General features: G+C 36.4%; 1 protein-coding gene across 3 annotated transcripts in view; it reads left to right on the top strand.

Moving 5' to 3' along the window:
- ZYG11B (zyg-11 family member B, cell cycle regulator) overlaps positions 1 to 21,076 on the top strand; it is a 74,888-nt gene that overhangs the window by 41,759 nt on the left and 12,053 nt on the right. For all 3 annotated transcript variants that reach the window (XM_043461306.1, XM_043461304.1, XM_043461305.1), the window contains 9 exons: positions 1,272 to 1,448; positions 2,384 to 2,448; positions 5,276 to 5,375; positions 5,590 to 5,640; positions 7,469 to 7,630; positions 7,741 to 7,788; positions 16,118 to 16,315; positions 16,441 to 16,493; positions 17,558 to 17,655. In XM_043461306.1, coding sequence (XP_043317241.1) covers positions 1,272 to 1,448; positions 2,384 to 2,448; positions 5,276 to 5,375; positions 5,590 to 5,640; positions 7,469 to 7,630; positions 7,741 to 7,788; positions 16,118 to 16,315; positions 16,441 to 16,493; positions 17,558 to 17,655 — 952 coding nt within the window. The remainder of the gene's footprint in view (positions 1 to 1,271; positions 1,449 to 2,383; positions 2,449 to 5,275; positions 5,376 to 5,589; positions 5,641 to 7,468; positions 7,631 to 7,740; positions 7,789 to 16,117; positions 16,316 to 16,440; positions 16,494 to 17,557; positions 17,656 to 21,076) is intronic.

Here is a 21,076-nt window from a genome sequence, read left to right as displayed (position 1 = left end):
TCGACTACAGAATAAAAATCTGGTATAGGAGTTGGAAGGGGAGATCAGCTGAAGCAGTGTCCTTGGGTAGACAAGAAGGGAAGAATCAAGCATTTAAGTAGAGGGATTATCTTTAGAGAGGAGCCCTTAGAGGTCATTTATGGTAACAGGCAGGCAGACAGCAATTGCTCATGTGTATGCTGGCAAGGAGATATGTGTAAAAGCCAGACTCTGAAGTTCTTTTATGATTACTTCAGTTTTCTCAGGGCTTCCCTGCTGGCTTAGAGGGTAAAGTGTCTGCCTACAATGCAGGAGACCTGAGTTCGATCCCTGGGACGGGAAGATTCCCTGGAGAAGGAAATGGCAGCCCACTCCAGTAAACTTGCCTGGAAAATCCCTTGGATGGAGAAGCCTGGTAGGCTACACAGTCCATGGGGTCGCAAAGAGTCGGACATGACTGAGCGACTTCACTTTCACTTTCCATTTTCTCAGGGTAACTGGAAGTAAGATCTTCAGCCATTAATAAGGAATGGGGAGGATTTGTTGGGGATTTGAGGAGAGAGGAAAAGGAGAGAAGTAGTTATCCCATCTAGGCCAGAGCGAAGTAAATGGATTTTATTATATTTTAGTTTTATCAGTGTTCTTAAGGAACTGAATGTTGGGATTTGAAAGTGAAGTTTGCTGCTGGTTTACTCTATTCAAGTCAGTAAGAATTTGTTTAGTGCTTGGTATAAAACAGGCCAGACTGAACTATATCTAGGAAATACTAAGATGTTTTCTCTGAATAGAAAAGATTCATTAACATTACAGAAAAATTTCTGGACATGAACAACTTGACACCTCCCTTGGCCTGGTAGGTGAGTAACTATTATGTCCTAGGCTCTGCACATAAGGATAAAAAGTATACTTAAGATAGCTTAGAAATTATTACAGATCAACAGAGTAATGTTGCTATATGCTGCTGCTGCTGCTAGGTCACTTCAGCCATGTCTGACTCTATGCAACCCAATAGACGGCAGCCTATCAGGCTCCTCTGTCCCTGGGATTCTCCAGGCAAGAATAGTGGAGTGGGTTGCCATTTCCTTCTCCAATGCATGAAAGTGAAAGTGAAGTAGCTCATTTGTGTCCGACTCTTCGAGACCCCCATGGACTGTAGCCTACCAGGCTCCTCCGTCTATGGGATTTTCCAGGCAAGAGTACTGGAGTGGGTTGCCATTGCCTTCTCCATTGATATGTCAAGAGGGCTTATATGTTTTTATAAGTTGGATTAAGAGAACTCATTTCTTTTTCAGCTTGTGGTTACTGGGATGAGAAACCACCCTATGAATTTGCCAGTGCAGCTTGCTGCAAGCGCCTGTGTGTTTAATTTAACCAAGCAGGATCTTGCTGCAGGAATGCCTGTCCGACTCCTGGCTGATGTGACCCATTTGCTGCTCAAAGCCATGGAACATTTTCCCAACCACCAGCAGGCAAGCATATGGGAATTCACATACAAATGGTCTTTTTAGTGTCTACTACCCATCTCCTACCTCCATACAGTTCATCTGAGTAGACCAAAGCTGGAAATTCCTTTGGAAGCTGTGAAGTAATATATTTTGTGGTGTGACTGAGTGCAGGGCGATAGACAAGTAGAATACTGAAGAATGCGTTCCTCGCCTAAAAGCATTTCAGTCCAAACATGGAGGGAAATAATGCAAGCCGTGTAAAACGTCTTGTGCCCAGACCTTGAGTTGGTGATAATTTCAGCATACAGGATTAGGTGTAGAGCTTCTGCTCTGAGCCAGGCATTGGTTCAGTACTCAAGTACTCGGTACTTAAGTACTAGAATAGAGAAATAAATAAGACATGGATTTTCTGTTTCTAGCAGTATAGGTAGTCTATAAAACCTGTCCTGTTCTTTGGATGAAAACTAAAAATCCTGCTGGAATTATATTTTTAACTCTTTAAGATTTAACAATGAGTTGGCAAAGTTAGTAGAAAATACTCAAGAGACCCAAAATCAAGTAAAATCGGCAACCCAGATTGGTGAGTGGATCATTAAAGCCAGCTTCCCTCATTGAGAATAGCTGCCAAACTAGATGAGTTTTAGCCTTTGGTTTTCATGGACTCTGGAAGCCAGGTGAACAGAAGACAAAACAGGACCCATCCAAAGGCCACCAGAGGGGAGGGAGATTAGCTGGAATTATCCAGTTTATCACCCTATTTCTCATCTAATAAAAAAGATTTTTAAAATGTGCAAGTAAACTTATGTGGGTCCAGTGGAAGTTAGTCCTTGAACCGTAGGTGAGCAGAATAAAGGTTCTAAGACATGTTATGCTTTATAAATGTCTTTTTTTAAAAATAGAATATAACAAAGCAATATTTATTCAGGGTTTTTTTTTTTTTTCCTCTCTTTGGTTCTTAGTTACAGAAGAATTGCCTCCTTTCACTTTGCAGTGACCGAATTCTTCAAGATGTTCCATTCAACAGGCAAGTGGTAGCACCAGAACTTAAATATGGGACAAAATGGAATTTTAGAAATCTGTCTTGGGTCATGTCTTACCATTTAGGATATTCCTAGTGTACAGCTAATTAAGTGGGTGGAATTGTGTTTCACCTTATAGAATGCTGAATCTACTTTCTGTAATTTAATACTTTCATATTCATGAGAGCAGATTCTATTTTCATACCTCTTTGCATAAGAATTTGTACTGATTATAGTTTTTAGAATGTATGCACAGTGTTGTAGGCTGAAGAAACTAAAGCATATAGAAATTCAGTATCTTGCCCATGGTTTTGTGACTAGTAACTGCAAGGCTAGAAAGGATCAAGTCTAGTTTTAGCTCCAGCATTCTTTTCTCTGTATTATGCCTCTTTTTATTATAGTTATTTGATATTGAATTATAGGAGAAACCTTTTAAGCAGAGGTTAAGAGAGACCATATAGCTGGATTCCAGTAAGTATAAAGAATTTCCTTGTTTTGTAAGATGTGATTTGGGAGCTAATTTTTTTTTTCATTTTACTATTTTAAAATATAATTTTTTAGTGATAGTATTTTCGAAACTAAATTTATACTTTATGATTTAATGAGAAGTGTATTTCTCAAGCAGCAGTTTTATAGTGATTTACTTTTATTTGGGTAATAGTACATTGTTATCTGACATGCTGATGTAATGAAGTGTTCATTTACTATTTGAAATAATTGGTTCAGACGGTAAGGAATCTGCCTGCAGTGCAGGAGACCCGGGTGTAGTCCCTGGGTCACAAGGATCCCCTGGAGAAGGAAACGGCAACCCACTGCAGTATTCTTGCCTGGAGAATTCCATGGACAGAGGAGCCTGGTGGACTAGAGTCCCTGGAGTCACAAAGAGTTGGACACAACTGAATGACTAACATACTTTCACATGTATCTCATGTAGATTACTGAATTTTATTTTATAAATATATTAAGCATCTTCATTGATCACATGAAGTCATAGGCTGAAAAGACATAATCTAAAGAAAATTATAAACCACCCCAGAGGTTGACAGCCTTTTCCTTAAATGGCTAGATATTAAATGTTCCAGGTTCATGAGCCATAGGGTCTCTGTTGGACCTACTTAATCCTCCCATTGTACCTCCAAAGCAGCCATAGACATAGACTTTACGAAAAAAAGAAAAAATGAGGATAACTGTTCCAATAAAACTTCAGAAAACAGACAGCTAGGCCCACAGCTATAAAATCACTTGAGGTGGGCTATTGTTTGCCCTTGATGTAGCCAGTGAGTACAGTCTGCTAGAATTGAGCTTCTGTGTGATAAGAGACAGAGATTGATTAATCTTTGCCTCTAGTGCTTAGTATTTCAGTGGCTGTTTGATGGATGGATGAATGAATGAATTAGGAGTGTAACAGAAGACAGTCTTTCATAGAAGAGGATGACAGAATGTACTGGGCCCCCAAGCAAGGACAGAAAGATTTCATCGGCTTGGTGATCATTAAAGATTTCGTTTTAGTGATGGCATTAAGATAATAAAAATAATAACTAATGTATGAGGCACTTGCCAGACACAGTGCTAGGTGTTTTAGATATGTTTATTCAGTCCTTGCAACAGTCCTGTGAAATTGTTACTATTGTAATTAATCTTCATTTTACAGATGAGGAAACAGAGGCACAGAGAAGTTTAGTAGCTTGCTCAAGGTGATAAGATAGTAAGTAGCAGAATTTAGATTTAAATCCAGACTGACTCCAGAGCTTCTACTTTTTATATCCATGTCATATTGCCTTGAAACTGAAAATTGACTGAGTTGATTGTTCTGTGGGAACTGCGCAAGTAAAGGCACAGAGGAAGTCAATACTAGTAAAAATCAACTTTTATCAAAAGTTTGATAAGTGCCAAGGTCTGTACTAAGTCTTAAGCTTTATGTGTGATATGATATAATCCTCACAACAGTCCTATGGAATAGACTATTATTTTACAGACAAAGAAATTGAAGTTCAGAGAGATGAAGGAAGTTACCCAGGTTCCCAAAGTTAGTACATGGTGAAGGTGATATTTGAATCCAGGCTGATTCCAATGTGTATGATGTTCTTAATGACATGACTACATTGCCTCACAGGATAAAACAATGTATTTTATTGTTATCATTAACATTAGGTAGAGGTAGAATTCCAACCCCCAAATTCAAAGAACTTCAGAATTTGCTTTTAACTTTTATTACTAGGTTATATTATTTGATATATATGGACATGTTTTGAGACTAATAAAGTTTCCATGTATCATATCCTCTCTTTTCCTGTTTTATTTATTTTTTCTCTAGCATATGTCAGTACCCAAACATGCCATATACTTTACTTATTTATTTATGACCTGTCTTCCCCACTAGAGTGTAATCTCTGTGAGAGTAGAGATATTTTTCTGTTTTGTTCGCTAATCTGTCCCTAGCACCCAAAACAATATCTGGCACAAAGGAGAAGCTGAATAAATGTTTTTGAGTAAAAGAATAAGTATTCCCATTGTGCTAAGTACTGGCGGGAACCCAGAAAATACTTAAAATTATTATTATCACTATAGGATAGAAATATGTTATACTTCTAGAAGATGAATGTCAAATATTTTTTACCATATTTTCCAAACTCTCTGTTTCTTTACAGTGTTGTCAGAATTAATTATACCATCTCCAGAACACTGTGTGTCCTTGTTATTCTCTATCAGTTAGGAGGAGCTTTCCTTTTCTTTCTCACCTACCTAAATTGTAGCATCAGTTCCCAGCTGGAGCTCTGAAACTATTCCTGGGGCCTCCAGGGTTAATTCATGAAACTCTGTGTGTGTTTTCAGGTTTGAAGCAGCCAAGCTTGTCATGCAGTGGCTCTGCAACCATGAGGATCAAAACATGCAGAGGATGGCAGTTGCTATCATTTCCATTCTGGCTGCCAAGGTACCTGAACTCGTATTTTATAATTTTCTGTAGGAAACTGTTTCCCCGGACAGTTTAGTAAACCAGGTTAACTTACTCAAGCTGCATTCAGGGTTGCAGAATTCCAGGTTGATCAGAGATTGTGGTCTGACCTTTGGAGTCTGCTACAGTGAGTGATATTAAACCCACACTGGTAGATGTTTGGACGTTTACCGTGTCTTCTGCTCGCTTGCAGCTTTCTACGGAACAGACAGCCCAGCTTGGTGCTGAACTCTTCATCGTCCGGGTAAGTCTGTGCAGACCCCTAAACAGTTTTCATTTTCTTTATTCTCAGGCGGTGTTGCCTATCTTCTGAGATTTTATATTTCAAAAGTTTGTTTTTGTTACTTCTAAGTGAGTGTATTAATTTCTCTTCATTGGGGCAGCTTTACTCTTTAACAAGAGATGGAAAGACTCCTGAACTAGGAATCAGATGACCCGGGGTCTAACTTGTACACTCACTGTGTGAATATAGATAAATTACCTGGACCATTGGGGCCCAAATAAACCTTAAATCCTGTCTAGTTCACATAATTCTGTGATTTTATTATTTATTAAGAAAATGTGGAATCTCTATTATAGTCATAAGACTATGCTAGATGCTTTAGGGGAAAAGATTATGTAAATAGCTGATTTATGATTTTTGGTTGCTTCAGTTGAGGAATTAATATAGTGAACAGTGAAAACTTAAAATCTTTAAAGATACTAAGTTGAAATCATGCCTTATTCCCAGTTCTGTCACTCAGCAGCTGTGTGATTTCAGGCAAGTCACCTAAATTTTCTTTGAAATAATAAAAAATGCTTTATATAGTTGTTATGAAGATTGAAAAGGAAAAAAAAATTGAAGGAATTTACTAAGTTCCTAGCACAAAATCCAACACATATGTTGGACAAGTAGAAAATGCTGCTGATTTTATTTATTTTTACTCTTTTCAGGGATGACATTTTAGTTTTAAATAGGACTTTTTATTGCTGTGTATGAGTTTCAGTAATTTTGGCTAGAGGTATATTCAAAGATTTTAAGGAAGTAGTCCACTTGTATGCTTTGGGAGAAAATTAAGTTTAATTTGAGTAGCAATTACCAGGAGTCAATAGTAGTAGTAATGGTGATGCTAGCTAATTTTTTTTAAGCCCTTAATTAAATTCAGGTAGCCCAATTCTAGTGCCACACTCTTGGCCTCTATGCTATTAAGTTACATAATTGCAACTAGATGTTTGTGTTTCTTAAAAATTTTTTCCTTCATTGTACATAACTTTAAGTAATAGTGCTCATTAATATTACTTGTATCTGTTTTAGCAGAGCTCCATTTACCCCCAAAAGTGTAAACTAAAAATGAAATTATGGATGGCCCATGTAGGTCTTAAAATATTTATTTTTCAAGCTTACATTTCTTAGGTTTAAAGCTATGATAGAAATAATTTACAAATGGAATTTCAAAGCTATAATCTTATTTAAATCCAATTTAGACTTTAGTTCTCTTACTATTGTATATAGTTCATCCATTCTTTTTTTCTTAAGGAAAACATGGGGTTAGAATTAGGTCTTCCAATTTTTACTTTCTCTTACTAAGTTGGCTATGATAAAATTACTTAATATTACTTGGACTCAATTTCCTCTTCTGAAAAATGAGGACAACAGTATTACAATATAGGATATAATTTGCTGATATGTAGGAAGTATTGGCTTCATTCCCTCCACCTTTTTTATCCCAGGACCTGAAGTGAGTATATGTTGTGACCTTTTGGGTAACATAGTAGATCCTAAGTTTTAATCATTTTGCTTTTCATTTTATTTACAGGTGATTAGATTATAGGTATGATAAGAATATTATAGAAGTATTTGTGAAAATTCTCTTTTTTTCTTGTGGAAGGGATCAGAATATTATAGAAGTATTTATGAAAATCCTCTATTTTTTTCTTGTGAAAGGAAAAGTCTAATCCAATAGGCTGTTTGTTGCACTTTATAGGAAATGTTTGAACCCATGAAACTAATCCTCATGGACTTGTTAGTCCATGTTATTACCACTAATTACAATAACAATTCAGTAATTAGAAATTCTATTTTCCTCTTTCAGCAACTTCTTCAAATAGTGAAGCAGAAAACCAATCAAAATTCAGTGGACACTACTTTGAAGTTTACTTTGAGTGCACTTTGGAACCTCACAGATGAATCTCCAACCACTTGCAGACACTTTATTGAAAATCAAGGGTTAGAACTCTTCATGAGGGTTCTAGAGGTTAGAATGGGAATTTAGCCTATAGCTTTGGACATTCATTTATTGATTGATTTGAGCATTTGTTTGTTATATTTGGTTCTTTAGTTATAGATGTCTCTTTCTTTTTATAGTCATTCCCAACCGAGTCATCCATTCAACAGAAAGTCCTAGGACTTTTGGTAAGATACAAGCATTTCCCACTAAGTTCAAGCTGTAATTATTTTCCATCTGAGATATTACATAGAAAAATGCTACTCTGTTTGTAAACACATAATGATGTTAAAAATATATATCAATATAATTAAGTAAAAAAAGCAGGCTACAAAGTTACATATACATATTTAGATTTTCATCATACTGAAAGGAAGAATATAAATTACATACTTTTCTTTATATTTTGTGGTATAGTACAAAGCTTCACTGTGAACATGTTTTACTTGTATAATCAGAAAAAAAAAGATCTCATGAAAAATGTCACTAACCTACAAGTATTCTTAGATTCTGTCTGGTAATTGATAATTACTACTTAAACAACTGTTTAACAAATCAGATATTCCATAAGTATACTGAATATATGTTAAAGTGAGCCCTCTAGGATTTTAAGACACAGAGGAGGATCAGATATTTTATCACTTTTAATTGCTGCAACAGAAGAAGTGCCTGTACAGAAGATGCTATTTTAGAGCAGACCTCTGCTCTGGAAGAATTAGATCACAGGAGGCATAGGTTAGTAAATTGTAAAAGAAAAGTAGATTAATGTTTATTTTCTAGATTCAGAAACATGAGAGATGGATTTTTGCGAAAGCTGAGGGCTGGCATTTAAAGAGGACTATCTAGAGACTTCCCTAGCTGTCCAGTAGTTAGAACTTCCTGCTGCCAGTGCAGGGGACATAGGTTTGATCCCTGGTCTGGGAGCTGAGATCCCACATGCAGTGGGTTGTGGCCAAAAGACAAAAACAAAACCTAAAAAACTGTAGTATCTATTTACTATAGTTTTAGTTATATAAAGCAGAAAATGTAAAACTATCTAAGTGCCCAGTAATAGGGAAATGTTAAGTAAATTACAGTATTTGATTGTTTTATTCATGGTTCATAGGATTATTAGATATGGAATTTGGCTTAAGTCATTATAAGAGGAAAAGGGGAATTTATTTTAAATATTCAGAAAGATCACATAGGGCTTTAAAATTGCTTTTTAAAAAAAATTTCTTAAAGAATATAGCTTACTATACCTAGTGAAGCAGTGCAAAAATGTATTTAAAAAGTGTAAGGTTTTGTCCCCCACCTTCCTTTATTTTAATTTTGTGAATTAATGTTAATATATCCTGATGTGCTTCCTTCCATTATCTTTTTCCTTTATTTTGTGATTGAATTTTTTTGATAGTTTATTTTGAGATATTGATTCTAGTTTAATTTTTCATGATCAGAGAAAGTACTTTGAGTCCTTTTGAATTTATTGAGACATATGTGGCCTGGGATATGGTCTTTCCTGGTCAATGCTCCATGTGCTCTTTAGAAGAATGAATATTCTGCTTTTGTTAAGACTGTTCTATATGTATCTATTGGTTGATATTCACATCTACCATAGACTTACTGATTTTCTGCCTACTTGTTCTGTTAGGTAGCATTTATCATGTTCTATCAGTTTTTGCTTCCTGTACTTTGAAGCTCTGTTATTAGGTTCAAAAATGGACTTGTTATGCCCTCTCAATTAACTGATCCCTTTATCATTATGAAATGACCTTCTTTATCCCTGGTAATATTCTTTACTTTGAAATCTTCTTTGTCTCCTTAATATAGCCAGTCCAGCTTTCTTTTGACTAATGTTGACATGGTTTATCTTTTTCTCTCCTGTTACTTTTAACCTATATTTGTCTTTATATTTAAAGTGTGTTTCTTATAGACAGCATATACTTTGCACCCTGTTTTTTACACAGTGTGAGAAGCTCTCCTTTTTATTTGGACTGTTTGGATTGTTTACATTTAATGTAATTATTGGTATGGTTATATTTGAGTTCATCAACTTGGTATTTATTTTCTGTTTGTCCCATCTGTTTGTTTTTTTTTCTTTTTCTGCTTTTTTTTGGTTTGAGTTAATAATGTTGTTTGATCTCCTTTCTTGGTTTATTAGCTATTACTCTGATTTGCTAAGTTAATGATTATTGTGAGTTTATAGTATACATTTTTAATCATTCTACCTTTAAGTGATTTTATATGATTTCATATATATTATTATTTTTTATTTCATATATATTATAAAAAACTTAAAATAGTAGATTTCCATTTCTGCTCTTTCCTTTATGTCATCATTGTCATGTATTTTACTTTTATATATGCAATAAACCGATAAACATTGTTTTTTATATCAGTTATCTTTTAAGGAGATTTAAATACTTTTTAAAAACGTACATGTTTTCCCATATAGTTACTATTTGTGATGCTCATCTTTCCTTTGTGTAGATCCAGATTTCTAACTGGTATAATTTTCCTTCTGCTGAAAAAACATTCTTTAACATATTTCATAGTGTGGGTCTGTCTGCTACTGATGAATTCTTCAGCTTTTGTATGTCTGCAAACATCTTTATTTAATCTTCATTTTTGAAAGTTTCTTTTCTGCCAGCTCTGGAACTCTAGGTTGATAGTACTTTAAAGATGTTGATTACCTTTTTTCTGACTTGCCATCTTTCTGATGCGAAATCTGATGTCATCATTATCTTTATTCCTCTGTACGTATATGATCTTCCTCTGGCTACTTTTAAAATTTAGGATTAGCAACAACAATTCTGTATAATTTGATTATGATGTGTTTTAATGTAATTTACTCCATGATTCCTGTATCTGAGATTCATTGAACTTCTTGGTTTATAGTCTTCAAGTTTTAAAAGTGTTAGGCCATTATTTCTTAAAACAAAAAATGTTTTACACCCCCTTACCCCCAACCCATTGGAGTCCTTTGGAGACTTCTATCTCATATGTTAAGCTGCTTGAAATTCACAACTCATTGGTGCTTTTTAATTTTCTTTTGTTTTCTGTGTATGTTTCAGTTTGAATTATTTCCATTGTTATGCCTTCTAATTTAGTAATTGTTTCTTCTTCAATGTCTAATCTGCTATTAATCCCAGCTAGTGTATAGTTTTTAATCGTTAGACGTCATTTTCTTCTCTAAAATTCAATTTGGGTCTTTTTTATATCTTCCATATTTTTACATAACTTTTTGAACATATGAAATTTATTCATAATAACTGTCCTTCTCTGCTAATTTTAACGTCTGTATTAGTTCTGGGTAAATTTCAAATGATTGATTATTCCCCTCATTTTGAGTTTTGTTTTCCTGTCACTTTGCATGCCTGGTAGTTTTTGATTGTATGCCAGACATTTTGAATTTTACCTTGTTGGGTGCTGGATAGTTTTATTTTCCTATAACATATTCTTGAATTTTGTTCCAGGATTAACTGACTTACTTTTAAACAGTCTGATTCTATTTGATCTTGCTTTTGTGATGTATTAGGAGGATCTAGAGTGTGCCAAGGCTAGAGCTAATTATTCTGTACTACTGAAACAAGACCTTCCTGAGTACTCAATGCCTATTCCTGGCCCTTTGTAAGTGCCAGGAACTTTAATCTTTTTAATAGCTCGTTTTCCGCCGTCAAATAGTTTTCTCACAGTCATGCTCTGATCAGTACTCTGCTGAATAGGGTGCTATGCCCTGCAGCTCTCTGGATTCTCTTCATGTACAATTCTCTTCTTTCTAGTTCTCTGTCCTGTGACTTGCCTTGATCTCCCTAGATTCCCAACTCCATCTCTTCAACTCCATGAGTCCACTGGGCTCTACTTCAATTCTATATCGCTAAGCCAAAGCCTGGAAACTCTCAAGGCAGCATCTCCTCTTGTTTGTTATCCACCTCTAAAGGTCACTGTTCTTTATTACCTAATGTCTAGTATCTTGAAAAGTATTGCTTCATGTTGTGTTTTTTCAGTTGTTTTAGAATGGAAAGTAAGTCTGGCCCCTTTTATTTCATCTTGGTCAGAAGTAGGAGTCCTCATCAGTTTTTCACTGTACAGATTTAAGAATGAGAAATTTGTCTTTTATACTTAACCAAAGATCCTGACACTAGGAAAGATTGAAGGCAAAAGGAAAAAAGGGTGGCAGAGAATGAGATAGTTAGATAGCATCACCAACTCAATGGACATGTGTTTGAGCAAATTCCGAGAGACAGTGGAGGAGAGAAAAGCCTGGTGTGCTATAGTCCGTGGAATTGCAAAGATTTGGACATGACTTAGCAACTGAACAACAACAACAATGTATTTCTCATACTATTTTAGAAAAAAATTTCTCTTAGTGTAGGTATGTTGGCAATGAATTTTCATTTAGGTTTTGTCTGTGTGAAAATGTCTTTTTTTCATTTTCAAAAGATAAATTTTTTGGTCACTATTGAAGTCCAAGTGGACATTTTTTCTATTTTGTTTTTTGGTTATAATTTTCATAAATTGGGATAATTTTTGCCATTATTTCTTCAGATATGTTTTTCTGTACCCTTTCTTATATCCTTTCTTTTTGAGACCCTGATTACAAGTATATTAGATTGCTTGAAATTATCACACAGGTCACATGACAGAATACTCTGCTGGCTTTTTGGCAGATTTTTTTTTTTTTTCTTTCCATATTTTGACTTGAATGTTTTTTCTACTACTGTTTTTTCATTTTTCATTTTATATATAGATATATTTACTATAATTATATACATATAGTATAATAATATATATATTCTTTCTGGAAGTTACATTTAGGTCATTTTTATATTGTCTTTTTTTTTTCTCCTCAGGCTTATATTTTTCTTTCATTCTGTAATATATGTATAACATTTATAATAGCTGTTTTAAATCCTTATCTATTGGTTCTATTATCCCTGTCATTTCTGGATCTATTTTTATTGATTGACTTTTCTCCCAGTTAAGGATCATATTTTCCTGACTCTTTATATGTCTGGTAATTTTTCACTGGTTGTAGCTATTGTGAAATTTAATTCACTTTGTTGATTACTAGATTTTATTGTTTTCCTTTTAAGAGTCTTGGACTTTGTCTGGGTATTCAGTTAACCTACTCACAGATCAGGTTGTTCCATTCAAAGCTTACTTATAGGCATACCTCATTTTTTTCACTTCACAAATACTGTGTTATTTTCCAAATTGAAGATTTGTGGCAAGTCTGTTGGCACCATTTTTCTAACATTATTAGCTCACTTTGTGTTTCTGTGTCACATTTTGATTATTCTTGTAACATTTCAAACTTTTTCATTATTGTTATACTTGATATGGTGATCTCTGATCAGTGATGTTTGATGTTACTACTGTAACTCATTCAAAGGCTCAGATGATAGTTAGAGTCTTTTAGCAATAAAGTATTTAATAATCAAGGTATGTACAGTGTGGTTTTTTTTGTTTTTTTTTTTTTTTACATAATGCTGTTGCATACTTATTAGACTACAATATATATAGTATAAACCTAACTTCTGTGTGTACTGGAAACTAAGAAGTTTTGTGTGGTTCCCTTGATTGCAGTATTCATTTTTTTGTGATTGTCAGAAACCAAACCCACAATCTCCAAAGTTATGCCTATATTTGCTTTGTTAGAGTAGCTTCAGATCAGCCTTTCCCCTACTGCTTAACCCTAGTTACCTCACTACTCAAATGTTTTGTTTAGATGAAATCCCTTCACTCTGGCTGCTAAGAATGTAAACTATTCCTAAACCTGTGTGACTTTGGGATTTGTTCATGTATTGCTTTCTGATGGTTCTTTCCTTAGCTTCATGGGGTTTCATTTCATATCAGTAGTCAGCCAAAGATTTCAGGGGATCCCTCTGCAGATATCTTTTTCTTTGGAAATTTTTCCTTTTCATTACTCTGTTCTATAGATTTTTTTTGCCTTAGCCACGCTACACACCGATCCTTATCTCTTCAACTCAGCAAAACTGTCAGATTCTCTTTAGATTCCCCTTATGTGCACAGCAGTCTAGAAACTGCCCTGTTTGAATATCTTTTCTCGTATCCATACAGGGATCACATTCCCTGTATAGCTAGTTGTCCATTCTCTCATATATTTTGGCTGGTTTCCCAGTAACTTGTTTATTGCAACAAAGAATGGCCCATAATTCTTTCGATACTTTGTTCCAGATCTTTCTTGTTGTGTTTTAATGATGCTGTCTTTGCATTTTCGTGTGTGTCTGTGTGTTTTAAACTTCTTAAATCAGGTACTATCTTGTAGTTATATTGCATGAGATTCTTGGGGGAGTCTAACTCACTATTGTGTATTTGATGATTCTTACTCATTATGGATTATTTTCATTGTGAATTGTAATTTAGCATTTTCTGTGGGGCTTTGAGTTCAACATGTGTCCTTCTCAGAGGGTCTTTGTATTTCTTTCTACCAAGCTTGGAGGAGATAGAGAACTACCTTTCTTTGTTTGTTTAATTTATTCATTTTGACCACACCACACAGCTTGTGGGATTTTAGTTCCCCAGCCAGGGATTGAACCCAGGCCCTTTGGAGTGAAACACAGAGTCCTAGCCACTGGACTGCCAGGGAATTCCCTTATTTGCTTATTTTATTTTATTTTTTTTTCACCCCACCTCCCTATTTGCTTATTTTAAAAGGCATGTATTCTTTTCCTTTTTTTGTCTCTGTAAAATGGTACATGCTATGTAAAAAATATGAATATGGAAGAATATAAAAAATAAATGTGAGATGCTTTTTCTTGTTTCAATATGTGAGATTAGAGAGGGGCATAGGAGACTTTGATTAATCATTTATGGTGATGGAAAAATACAGGATTATATACATTTCATGTAGCAGGTAAAGTTATACCTGTCTCTTCTGTCTTCCCTCTTTTCGGCGGTTGGAAAAGAGAACTTAGTCTTTACAGAGGATGCATTTGGACGTGATACCTTTCATTTTCACTTGTCACAGAATGGCTTAAGTTAGGGAGTGAATAGTTTCTTAACAATGAAAAGGCCAGGGTTTTTGGTTCCTAAGAATTGGAATCAGTGTGTTAGGAAAAGAATTATGATTTCATAGTAGATCAGATGAAGTTTTGAGAAAGAGGATTAATCTTCACAATAGTGAGGTAAGCTGGGTCTTATATTGTTTTGGAGAAAATCAAGCACAGCCTAAATTGTAAACCCCTCAATTGTTTCCCATGTGAATAGAGGTCTTCCTTATATACTGCCTAGGCAAGCCATCATATCCCAACTCCAGATAAAACACCTACCTTCCACAGGCCAGCAGGCAAATTTTGACATTCAATGGAGGTCCTAGGCTATGAAGTTTTTAAGACAGGATCACTATATTGCTCATGTAAATGAATGCTTTCCTGTCTTCATCTTACTTAGGCTCTCCACATTACTTAGAACTACTAATCCTTTCACCCTTTTTAAAAAAAAAGTTGCTTATTTTTGGCTCTACTGGGTCTTCACTGTTTGTGTGGGCTTTTCTCTAGTTGTGGTGAGCAGGGGCTACTCTCTAGTTGCAGTGCACTGGCTTCTCATTGCAGTGGCTTCTCTTGTTGCAGAGCATGTGCTCTAGAGTGTGGGCTTCAGTAGTTGCAGCACACAGGCTCAGTAATTGTGGCTCACGGGCTCTAGAGTGTAGGGCTCAGTAGCTGTGGGGCACGGGCTTAGTTGCCCCGTGGCACGTGGAATCTTCCTGGACCAGGGATTGAACCCGTGTTCCCTGCATTGGCAGGTGGATTCTTAACCCCTGGGCCCCCAGGGAAGTACTCCTTTTATCCTTTTGATGTACTCACCTATCTCTGCTCTCTAGATACCAAACTTTCCCCTTACCTCTCCTATTGTTTTCCGCCTACCTCTCTTATGGTTGCTCCCAGGTTGGAGTTTCTCCAGACCACACAGATGGTGTAGATTTGAACTACACTCTTGCTTGAGGGCGGGCCCCTGCTTATAAATTCCCCATGTATATAAAGGAAGATTTAGGCCAGAGCCGAGACCACAGTAGGCCTCTTTCTTGTGTCCCTGTGTCAGGCCACCCTTTTATTGAGGTGTAATGCTTTGGAAATTCTTGCATTGTATGCAGAGTCTTAGTATCTCTGGTCCTTACTTCTGACCTTGCATGGCTGTTAAACCCGGTTCTCTTGCACCCTGAGCACCCCCCACTGCTGTGAGCCAGAGATAGCCTGTTAGGCTCTAGTTTGATTTCCTGTTTACATTTTGTCCCAGACAAAAAAGTTACATATTTAAAGTTTGTTTGCTATTTTTCACCTAGCACAACTAGATATTGTACAGCAGGAAATTTTTAGGTTATCTACTTCACTATTTCACTTGAAAAGAAACTATTTATTTTATTGTTTGGGGTGGAGAGGAATAAAATCACCTATAATCCCACAGTGCTGACATAGCAACAGTTTTCACCTTTTGTCCATACATGATTAAATCATTGCAGTGTCATTTAGCCATTTACTATACATATTACTTTAATTTTTATATTTTTTTCCCCAGAACAATATAGCTGAAGTACAAGAATTGCATTCTGAATTAATGTGGAAGGATTTTATAGACCACATCAGTAGTCTTCTACATAGTGTTGAAGTGGAAGTCAGTTACTTTGCAGCTGGAATTATTGCCCACTTAATATCTAGAGGTGAACAAGCTTGGACATTGAGTCGCAGCCAGAGGAATTCTCTTCTGGATGATCTGGTAGGGTAACTTGCTGTTTCCTGGAAGAATACAAACAACATTAATAATGATTAAACTATCAAAGCCTCATCATGTAATACGAAATAAATATTGTAATCCTTTCTTGTGTGTCTTGTGTCTTTCAGCATTCAGCTATTTTGAAATGGCCAACTCCAGAGTGTGAGATGGTAGCATACAGGTAATTAGCAAGATAATTAATATTAAGCCAATAACCTAGTCATGTTGCTTGCCTAGAGGTCATTCCTATTAGATGTATGGTTGTTTTCCCTTAGGCCTCTATGTTTTTACTTTTTTTGCTACCTATCATTCATCAGTCCTTCTTTCATATTCATTGAAGACAGGTGCCAAAGTCTTGTTCTATCCTCTTGAAATTCAAAGATGAATAAGATATGGTGCCTCCAAACAAGAACTTTACAGCCTAGTGAGGGAAACCAAATGTAAATCAGATATAATTCACTCTTATGCTAATTTCATAGAATGCTCTAAAATCAAAGATGAAGATACTTTTTTTAAAAAAGATGACAGTACTTAAATCTGCAGTGGAAAATAATGAAAAACTTCCAGAGGAAGTAGATTGTGAGCTGAGTTTTAAGTAGGGATAAGATTTTAGGAAGAGTGTTAATGCAAGGAGGTGTAAAACAAGAGAACACATTTAAAGAACTAGAAGCAGCACCTGATGTGTTTAGGGAAGCAGTTTGTAATTATTAAAGTGCATACTGGATTCTAACTTTATTTATGACAAGTGATTTGATAGATAAGTTACTAATATTCCTGAAGTATACCAGATTGCTGCATAAATATTATCATTACAGTTTATTTTGTTGTTTACTTTATAAATGCTGATGCTGCCAGTACTTTTTATTCCAATATGTTTTATACATTTTTGGGCAGAAGACTAGTAGAAATAGGCTAAATTCTGGACCTCCTTCATGATGTTCTATTGGTTAGTTACCAACTAACTTCTTATCTAGGTTTCCAAACCAAGGTCTACTGTTCTTCAGAATGTGTATCTTCAAGACCAAATGGTGCTTTTGAGAAAAAGTACATTGTTCTGATCACCTTCTATCTTCTGCACCAAGACTTTTGGCTAAGACAAAGAAATGATGTTCTATAGAGGGTCATTTATATTAGTTTAAAAATAGAAGGATGAAATTTCTGGAGTGAAAAGCTCAGGAAGCCTTGCTTCAGAAGATGACACAAAGTTTAGGATGTAACTTTTACTCTTTTCCTTTGCACTTTCAGGTCCTTTAATCCATTTTTCCCGTTACTGGGCTGTTTCACAACACCTGGAGTCCAGCTCTGGGCAGTTTGGGCCATGCAGCATGTCTGCAGCAAGAATCGTATGTACCAAGAGAGAATTGTGTTTGAATGTAATTCTTGTCCTTCAACTGTATTGTTCTGGGAAAAAAAGAAGCTTAAAATTAAAATGATGTGTATATTCAGTGTTTAGGACATTGCTGCCAGCACCCATAGTGTGTGGAGAAGTAAAGTATTTAAATCAGGTTTCATGTCATTTTTTATTTTTCATATTATTCTTTTTTGAAGGCTGTGATGTGATATAACTCTTTTGTCAGTATTTATTAATATAAACTCATTCCATAGGTGATTTGAAATATTAAAAAGAAGCACATAAATATACCTTAATGGAAAAGTATAAATTATATTTTCTTAAATTAAAAATCAGAACCAAGGAAAAATAATTTGAAAAAAATTAAAAGATAGAGGGAAGATAGTAAAATTTAGATATGTAGGCCATTCATACTAATTGATATACTGTCTGTGACTGGGCTGCAAGTAATCAGCTACATGATTCTCTTTCTATATATAAGAGGGAAGAACATTATATATCCTGAAAGGGGTATAAAGCTTTTCTGCACAATTAACTACAAGTTAAATTTCTTTTATAGAGCCTATTTTAATAGGGGCTATGTTATACATGGCCTTATATAAGAATGTGAGAGTCATTTTTTTAACAATAGTTTTTTAGCAAGTAGCAGTACTGTTTTGTTATATTCTTTCTTGTTGCATTCTTTGATGAACACATATCACAAAAAGAGAACTCAACAAAAGTTCTTCTTTGTCCGATGAATAGAGGAAGATGGTTTAGGGAATGGGAAGCGACAGAGAAAACCACCTTGTACCCACCTAAACCTCCACCTGGAAGCTTTTCTGCCTCCTCCCACTAAATTCCTGGAGCAGAGTTGCTCATTCATAAACATAGGACTGCCTCATTAGCTACACTAAACTGCCTCTGCTATAAATTTTTTTTTCCTTTCTCTGTACCTTTAGGTTCTGAGAACTCTCAGTATTATTATTTTTTTTAACAGTCTATCTGATTTTATACCCAGCCTCTAATCTCCAGGCTTCTTTGCTCATTACTCTTCACAGACTCATAGGAGAAAGTAAAACATAATGAATAAATAATAGTGCATTTTCATTTAACTGGTGCCATTTTTGTGACTACTCTTAGGTGTTGGTGTTTTTTCAGGTTTACTCTGTGAAATGAGTGCCCTGAAGAATTTATTCTATAATGCACTGTAATTTGGATATTGTAGATTATTGTATCTCCAACTCAGGTAGTTCAGGTTCTTACTTTCTTGCTTCTCTGTTTATATTTAAATGGAATTTACTTCTCAGTTTGCACTAAAAAGTTTTAATGCACTAAAAAGCTTATAACTTTTAAAAATTAAGAGTTAGTGTAGCATAGTGATTAAGAGCACACAAGACTATTAATACCTGGATTCAAATCATGTTCCACCACTTACCATGTATGTCATCTTGAGCAAATTATTAAATCTAGGACTTCAGTTTCCACATTTGTTAAATGGAAATAATAATAGTACCTGTTTCACATATTATAATGAGCATGTTCCCATATTTTGGGAAATTTTTGGCAACATGGTTTACAATAATCACTTAATCTTTATTTTATGGTGTATTAGTTTCCTAAGGCAAATGTAACTAAGTACCAAAAATGGGTGGCTTAAAATAACAGGAACATTTTGTCACTCCGTTCTGGAGGCTTAGAAGTCTAAGGTGTGAGTAGGGCCATGCTTTCTCTGACAGCTCCAGGGGAGAACCCTTCCTTGCCTCTTCCAGCTTCTGGTGTTTGCTGCTCCGTGTGCTTTCATATCATCTCTTCTGTGTGTGTGTGTGTCTGTTTCTGTGTCCAGATCTCTCCTTTTCATGAGAACATCAGTCACAGTGGATTAGGGCCCATCCCAATGGTATCACGTAACTTCACTAATTATATCAGCCTACACCCCTGTTTCCACATAAAGTCTCATTCTGAAGTACCGGGCCTTAGGGGGTGTTAGGACTTTAACCTATCTTTTGAGAGGGATATAATTTAACACATAACATATGGCTATAAATTTATTAAACTTGCCTAGCTACATCCCTATTGATGAACATTTAGGTAGTCTACCTTTTAATTTAAAAATTATACTCAAGTGCTTGTTTTTACAGAGATATTCATTGCGTCATTATTTATAATAGGAAGTAACTAAGTAGCCTAGAGGTCCAGCAATAGGGGAATGTAAAATAATGTTGAAAGATCCAGACAGTGGAATTATAAGTGAAGAAGACATGATAGAAAAGTTTATAAGCAGAAACTTACATTCTGGGTCAGGACAGAGTAACTGGTACCAGAGTAGCTCACCAACCATAAACAAAAGAAAAATGGGGAAATTTGAAACAGTTTGTTCTAGACCTTTAGACAAAGAATTGCAAGGATCCTGATCCTTGAAAGGAGGGAACAAATGAGAGGGCTTTGTCACCGGGTTCCTCTTGGCCATGCCTCCTCCAGGGGCTTGAGGAACATGGTGGAGACTGGAACAAAGGGACTGAGAACAGCCACAGCCTGGCAGGGCTGAGGGGTGCTCCAAGTGGCCCAGGAAAGAAGGAAGCTGGCTTGCTGTTAAGAGTCACAGATCCATGAGAGGACGCCAGCCTTTTCTAGTCAACACAGCTTTGCCCAAAGCCCAAAGAAAGCCCATTTCTTTGCCCAAAGAAACATCTCCCCTGGCCACAGAGCAGAGCAGACAGCCTTCTACCTCTTGGAGGAGATGGACACAGGGCAGGCAGGGAGGGCTGCTGCAGGAGAGAACGAAAGTAGTTGTTTCTCGAATGAATAAGAGTGTGTCCAGGGAGGTGGTGTTGAAGATGGCCAAAGTGGCCAGTATGGGGAGTCTGGGAGGCCAGGACCCCTCAGAGGGGTCCTGCCATAGGGCCAGTCCCCGCTTGGCCCTGTGGGCCTGGGCAGGGCTGCCCTAAATGTCGTGCCAGGCACAGACACCCTTAGGGAAGATTTCAGTGGGTCCAGGGATGAGGCCTGTTACATCGATTAGGAGAGGGCAGCCTGGGGGGGTGTTGGCAGAGACCTCTCAGGATTGTAATCAGGGTTCCCAAGGTGAAGAGATGCTGGACCACCCCAAACTGGAAGAAGCCTCTGTTTTGGCAACCCTGAGTACACCCTTGGTGGGCAGCTCACCGCTCATATACATGGACATGTGAATGGGCCTGCATACATATACAGGGTATGTGATCGAGTAGATAACTGCATGCTGATGTGGCCTGCCCCAGCCCACACGCAGCACCACCCTCAGACTCTGGAGTTCCCCTCTCAGAGACCTGCCTCCAGTGTGCCTGCATCTGAGGGTCTCCCCAGCAGGGCACAGGCAGGGTGACTGGACTGCTGTGGGCCCTTGCGGGGTGCAAGGAGGTCGGGGAGGCATGGGGAGCTGGGTGGGGAGGCAGGCC

This window comes from Cervus canadensis, chromosome 2 (assembly GCF_019320065.1).
Source record: "Cervus canadensis isolate Bull #8, Minnesota chromosome 2, ASM1932006v1, whole genome shotgun sequence".
NCBI classification, from domain to species: Eukaryota; Metazoa; Chordata; class Mammalia; order Artiodactyla; family Cervidae; genus Cervus; species Cervus canadensis.
Note: the sequence above shows the minus strand (reverse complement) of the source record. Positions and strands in the feature narration are given on the sequence as shown.